The sequence below is a fragment of the Pipra filicauda genome, unplaced genomic scaffold (genome assembly GCF_003945595.2).
Source record: "Pipra filicauda isolate LSUMZ 115617 unplaced genomic scaffold, ASM394559v2 scaffold430_size1018388_pilon, whole genome shotgun sequence".
Lineage (NCBI taxonomy): Eukaryota > Metazoa > Chordata > Aves > Passeriformes > Pipridae > Pipra > Pipra filicauda.
Genome location: NW_024104566.1, coordinates 299,197 through 306,075, shown reverse-complemented (window position 1 = coordinate 306,075; position 6,879 = coordinate 299,197). Strand labels below are relative to the sequence as shown.

Below are 6,879 nucleotides of genomic sequence, written 5' to 3'. Positions count from 1 at the left end.
ATTGGCTCAGTTCCTAGACTGAGTTCTTCTCTTGTCTTATAATGGCCTGAAAGAGAAGCAAGCATAATGCAGCATTGTATTTCCTTAATTAATATCAGGAAAGCCTCCCTGTTTATAGTTACACTGTAAATACTACCAAAGCCTTCTAGCTGAGATGACTGACAGTTATGCAAGTGAACTTATCAAAAGCATGCAGGATACTCTAGGGAGGTAGTACTTTAGCCCGGTTGTATTGCAGAACCTAAAAAAATAAATAATCAGAGAATGGTGCAATAAATAAGCATCTTGTGCTTCTTTTGTCTGATCTGAAAACTTACTCGCCTAAAATGTTCTTAATGTCTTTCCTTCCATATGAGTTTTCTTCTCTCTGCAACATCCAAGTGCCAGAACACAAAGCCCCCCCCCTATCCTGGGTCAGGAGCATGAGGGATGGCCCAATGCTCAGACATGCCCGGCCAGACACCAACGTGAGGTTAATGCAAACATGCAGCAACTGTTTGCCTGAAATAAATTATGCAAATTTACTTTGGGAAATAATATTATTAAGTTTACTTTAGTTTTTAACTGTCTTGTAGAGGCTTATTGTGTCAACCTCCCTTTCTCATACATAAATAATAACTTGGTGGTCATAGAACAAAACTGTTTCTCTTCAAGTTTTTGAAAAAAAAAAACAAAAACAAAAACACCCAGCAACCCAATCTCCAGCTTAATATCAAATTTATGACACATCATATTAAAGCTTTCCAGCCTAATTCTTCCACGTTATGTGATGCTCATTATCAGGATTTCTGACACACAGAATTAATTTAATTAAACAGATTTAATAGTTTCTGTTCATTTACAAAAGCAATGGATTTGATTTCCTTACGAAATACAATATTAGTTTTCTTTTTTTGGTTGGTTTAGGAAGTCACCAGAATAGATTAATATAATTGAGAGAAAAAATGTTTTTTAACACCAGTAGAAAAAATATACTGGAAACTGCTCCAGATATTTTAGCTGAGCATCAGCTGTTAATGAACTGGCTGAAAAGACTCAAACCCATTACAATTTCATTTGATAGAGATCATTTGTTTGACAGAAATAAACAAACTCACCAGTGATTCAAAAGCCATTGCTTTTCTTTAAGACTACAGCACTTTTGTCTCCAACACAATGACTTAAGTTACTGCTGCATGGTTTATAAGCAGCCAAAGCAGCCAAATCATCCCTTTGCTGGTGTAATTATCTGCTCTATTCATTGTCATATGACTGTCTGCTCCTGGGCCCAAAAGCAGCTGCTGTTTTCTTTTGCTTGTAATGACTGGATTTTAAGTCTGAAATATAAGCATGTAAATATATATCTGAATCATTTATCCAATTAATGATGTAAAGGTCAATTATACATCATGTAGCACAAAACTATGCTGTTTTGTGCTGTTTGTGCTGTATCTCTCTGTGTCTGAGAGATTGACAGGAATAGGAAAAAGGTAAAGAAGGGAAAGGAAACACAAACAGATGAGCTGTCTGTCTTCAGACCTACAGCTTCAGTGTTTGCTCAACAGAAGAAAATTAAAATATAACTCCAAGCACAGATTCCACTGAAAACCAAGCAATAACTAAGCTTCTTGTTTACATTTCATAATAATTCACATGCACATCTCTTTGGTAGCTACAGCTCCACAAATTAACTGGATTACCAGGGCTAAGCTGTCTTTGGTCTTCACTTGCCCCAAGTGCCAGGTGGACAATGGACAGGTTTTCTGCTGATGTTCTAAACCCCAGTCAAGCAGGCACATGAATAAAGAATTACATCCGTACAACCAGTAACTGTTATGGCATTCATTGTTTTAATGTTCATCAGAGTAACAATAGTGATTAATTGGCAACTATAAAAGTAAGTAGAACTATGGCCCTTTCTCATCAAAGATGACCCCTGACAGAGAACGATTTCTGATAACAATTATTGTGTTTAAATAATGACTGCATCCATTAAAAAACTGTAATCCTTATTTAATTCCAGCTAGACAAATTTAAGCCATAAAAGTGAACTTCTTTCTTTGAAACACTTCTACCATGAGCTATGTCATTCGATTTAGTCTATATCTCTGTACGCCAAAGCTGAGGTCATATTATGACTATGGTCTCTAGTCCTTTAACTAAACAAAAGCTGTATGCTTACATGTCTTAGAATGATTTCACTGCTCTGCTTCTCTTGTCAAAATACCCATGTCAGACTGCAGGTAGCTGGCTGGTCTGTGGCACAAGCTTTTTGGTGCTAGTAACCGCAGATGATACAATCAGCCTCCTCATCCCGTTTGGAGCTGTCAATGCCTTGCTCGGCAAGCTCTTTGAGGAAGATGTTTAGCTGCTCTCTCTGAGTTTCAGGGAAGGCTACTGTGTGCAGACAGGTGCTGTTGCTGGGGAAATAGGCAGATTTAGCTCCACCGATGGCCATCTCAGAGGCTGGAAAGATCAAAGATGACCAAAAGGAAAATTAAAAAAAAAAAAAGGCTGAATTACTTAGCTTAGACTTGTCCTGGTCTTTAAACAAGTGCTAGACTAGTCTTCAACTTGGAATAAAAGTACCTAGATGATTGCTTTTGTTAAGCCTTAGAAAACAACTGCTTTAGCAACAAGGCACTGTCAACAGTAAAATATTTTTCCACTAACCATAGGAGAGATAGGGTAGCCTGTTTGTGTATTTATGTGCACATTTATTTTTAAATTAAGGCAATAACAACAGAGTCAGACAGCCTGCTTAGGGTCACAGATTGCTCAATGGGCACAAGGGGAGCAGACTTAAAACCCTTGGGCTGCTGCATGAAGACGCTGGCTGGGGACCAGCTGCTGGGGTTTATTGTGTACACACAGGGAATAGTGCAGGTGCTGGCCAATTTTACTGAGATTCTTCAAGTACTGCTGCAAGATAAACAGTTTTATATTCTACTGCTCTCTGTCCAGTGGGTCACACAGACTTTGTGCAACAGGGGGTTTGTGTCAAGGTGATACCAATTTCCTGTTAAAAAAAAAAAAAGGTGTATCTTCCCACAAATATTGCATATATGTCATATTTGCGACCCCAAGCTGAAATGGCAGTGCTCAGGCCTTTGTGATAGTTTTAAAGCTAACGTGATTTCTTATTCAGCAATTTGCCAGCCCAGAGCTAGCTCTCAAAATGTCACACATGCCAAGGTTGTCACATGTGCCAAGAAAGAAAACCTTTTCTTTCCTCCTTTTTTTTAAACAAAAGAGACAGAGCCTCCCGTCCTCATGAACAGATATGTCTGAGAAATACTTACGGTTGCAAACAGCCAGTTCCTTTCCCCCAACAAGCTGCGTGGTCCAGGAAAACCCAGTGGCATTGCCACATACTTCATACAGTCTGCTGCTTCTGAGGAACTGAAAGTCATAACCCTTGGGAAACAATGACAGGGAGCAAATAAACAAACAGTGTCTTAAGATAGGTCATGGTAACTGTAAGATGAAGAAATATTCAGCCAGCGAAGATCAATACAAACACTACAACCAATCCTTCTAAGGGACACAAAAAGGCATAGCAAGGAAAATTATGCATTACACAATAAACAGCTGTAAATTACTGCATGGATGCAGCAATATAGCAGCAGTAAGCCACGAATGTTACCTTGTTGCACATGGGTTTGCAGTACTGAGCGCTGTCGATGGTGACACACACCAGCCCACCGTTTCTTGGGGCCAGTGGGAGAGGGCATGGATGCAGCTGCTTGAAAACTTTTGAGTGGATTAAAAACAAAAAGAAAACAAAACAAAAAACCCCACAAAAAACCCCCCAAAACAAACAGACAAACAAACAAAAAGGCAAGAAAACTATGTATCAGAGTGAAAGCGATTATAAAAGTCTCCCCTTCCCAAGCAAACTCTTTGACCTGGGTATGGTTGATAACTGCCCCCCCTAGCTGACTGTCAAAGTAAGCATTTTCGCTTGTTTGAAGATTTTTTTCCCTTTTTATTTTTTTGGCAACACCCAGTTTTCCTATCACTTTCCCACCACAACAGTGTCAGCACCAGTTACACTTTAGAGGTGGTTCAAAGGGGTATTCACATTCACAGCACTGACATTCAGTACTATTATGGCCAAAACTATCCAAATATTTCTTGGAAAAATATGACTGGCATACTGGCTCCCAGACACCAAGGAGGCTCTGGCTGGAGGGTGGAGAAGGCCCTGCTGCCCCTGTGACTCTGCACTGCTGCTCAGCACTGGTGTCTGAGCTGCAGAAACAGAGGGTCTGCTCATATTTGTGCTGCTGTGCCTCCCCAGTCCCTGCCAGCCCAGTGGTACCTCCTGCTGCTTATTTCCCCCAAAGAAATGCAGATATTTGGCTTACTATGACTGCAGGGAGAACAAATTTTCTTAATGCTTCTCCACTGCCACTTAACAACCAGCAAAGGGGAGTGTTGGTACAGGAGGGGACTCACATTTCTCTTGAACAGGGCGCAGGAGATCAAGTGTTTCTTGCAGTGTCCAGACAAGGGAATTGATTGAAGCTTTCTTACCCTTGGCAATCATTTCAGGAAGGCATTTTGAATATTTCTATGGGGATAAGGGAGAAAATGTCTAAGTTTAAGAGGAAAAACCTTGGAGCCTTGGAGTTAATTAATTAAAGTGGTTATATAATTTTCCTTTTCTTTTTTTTTCTTAATACATAACAAGAACCATCTGGAAAATTGTATAGCTTTCAGTAATCCTAATCTCCCTACAATGTTTTGGAAGAAATCTGGCTTTCTTTTAAAACTGTGACTAGATAGGATTTTTCCATCATATTGAGCTCAAGAAGAGGACTGGTAGTTTGGTTTTCTTCCTATATATGAAAAGATGCCTTTGTAAACAACTGTATGTACTTTATTTCTATATAAAACACTGGTTTGTTACACTTATCTTCTGAATGCTGGCACCTTACAGACTCTGTATATTTGTGTGTGTAAAAAAAAAAAATCTGTTTGTGAATGTGTGCAAACAAAGAAGTTAACGAATTCTTAGCTAGCTATTGTTATTTATATAGCTATACTGTTTATGTTAAAGCCACTTTATATATATCCAGAGCAAAGCAAAACTGGAAAATAAATACACAAGAACATTTTTTGGTCTAGCAGTAGCAGGACCAAAGACATGGCAAGGCAAATGACACAGATATTTTTCTGCCCCTGCATGTCCTCCCCTCCCTCCCCAGCACGTTCTTTGCACGTTGCCAAAGCAGTACATGAGTCGTGCTTGCCCAGCCAGCCCAGGCAGAGGTGGCAGGAGCCCACCAGCACAGGAGGGGAGTGCAGAGCAGGCCCTGGGGTGGCCAGTGCAGCCAAGCTCTTACCTCAAGACTCTCATTCACATCATCTATGGTTGCACTTTCGCATTCACTTGGACTGGCAAAAGCTCCGATTTCAGTAAAATCTAAAAGACAAGCAGAAGCAGGTACTTAGCAATGTAATAATCCTTCCTGACACATCAACAAACCCCAAATACCACATCATAGTGCTTATTTAGAGGAATCGTGCCACTATCCTGCAGTCCTAGTCCTGCCTTGTATACCTGAGGTGAGCAGGGCTCAAATGTGAATAAGCTGTACAAATATTGATTTATTTGAAGCAGTTAGCAATCTGAACATCGTTTGTGGCCTCCTGGGGCTGGGTTCCTGAGCAGGGTCCTTCATTTCTGTAAGACAGCCACTAATTATAATTATTAATACTAATTTTTATAATACTAATTTGTAATTTATAATACTAATTATTAATAATACTAATAATTGTTAACCATATTCAAGAATGGCAATAACTTACCTGCAAGAAGCAGTGCTGAACTTAGGAAAACCAGTGTTTTCCAGAGTGGGCAGGAGCAGAACAACATTTTTTTCCTACAGGAGACCAGGGGCTAATTACCTGTTGCTTGTGGTGCCCAGGAGCAAAAGCACTGGAGTCAGGCACAAAGCTGCCTGTCTCTAGGTCACTGGTTGTTTACAGTGGGCCTGGCTCCAAGGCAGAGCTGTGATAACGGATTAGGGGGATGAACATGTTGCCCTACTTGCCAGGAAGCCCAAGGAGAGCTTGCCAGCAGGGTTTACAGAGGGCAAGGGGCGTTCTCTTTAGGGTACTGAGCCGGATCGGCTTCTCTGCTGCTGCCAACTCCACTGGGAAATTTTCAGATTAACTGGTTTACTGTAAACATGTTTAGTGTATGCACATTCTTGTGTGCTCTTGCTCTCTATCTACCTTCCCATCTGTCTGTTTGTCTGTCTCTCTCACACACATACTCTCATAGAAGACATAAGAATGCCTTACCTACAGGGCTCCACCTCATATCTTATGGTCCAAGAGAAAGCTCAGAACATCAAATGACAACTGATTTGAACCAAGGGGTTATACCCTGTATCCTGTAGCATCCAGAATTTAGCTACTTTTTTTTTTTTTCATGGAGCCATGAACCTCATATGCTCATATCCACTAATGGGAAAAGCTGAATAACTAGTAGAATTGCCACAGAAGTTTGATCATTTACCCTACACATTTAGTAGCAGATTAATCCAATTATCCAGCTACTGCTAACATGATAGGGGTGTGCTGACCCCATCTGTAAAATCCAGGGTTCACAGTCATAGCCTTTCATCTGACAGCCTGTCACCCCCTCCCCCCCCCCACACACACACTGCCAAGCCTTGCCTGGCCATCAACCAGCTACAGACACAACCCCCACCCACCCCTCCTCTCCAACAAACCTTTAATGGTTGTTACTGTCACTACCAGAGCATTTTGTCCGCAGGTGGGTTTTTTTGTTGAGACATGGACATGCTGCTTCTGTGCTGTGTTACACACCACATTTATTTATAAGGCACTTACTTTCTCAGGTTTCTTTTTTTTTAAATTTTT

General features: G+C 40.6%; 1 protein-coding gene across 1 annotated transcript; it reads right to left on the bottom strand.

Annotated features, from left to right (window-relative positions):
- Window positions 1–801: 801 nt before the first annotated feature.
- On the bottom strand, window positions 802–5,902 carry LOC113987688. The gene is made up of 6 exons (XM_027720678.2): window positions 5,797–5,902; window positions 5,331–5,410; window positions 4,441–4,555; window positions 3,626–3,732; window positions 3,282–3,396; window positions 802–2,445 (listed from the first exon to the last, which is right to left on the bottom strand). Exons 1-6 carry the CDS (start codon window positions 5,861–5,863, stop codon window positions 2,258–2,260), a joined length of 672 nt encoding a protein of 223 aa, XP_027576479.1. The 5' UTR covers window positions 5,864–5,902; the 3' UTR covers window positions 802–2,257.
- Between the last annotated feature and the right edge of the window lie 977 nt (window positions 5,903–6,879).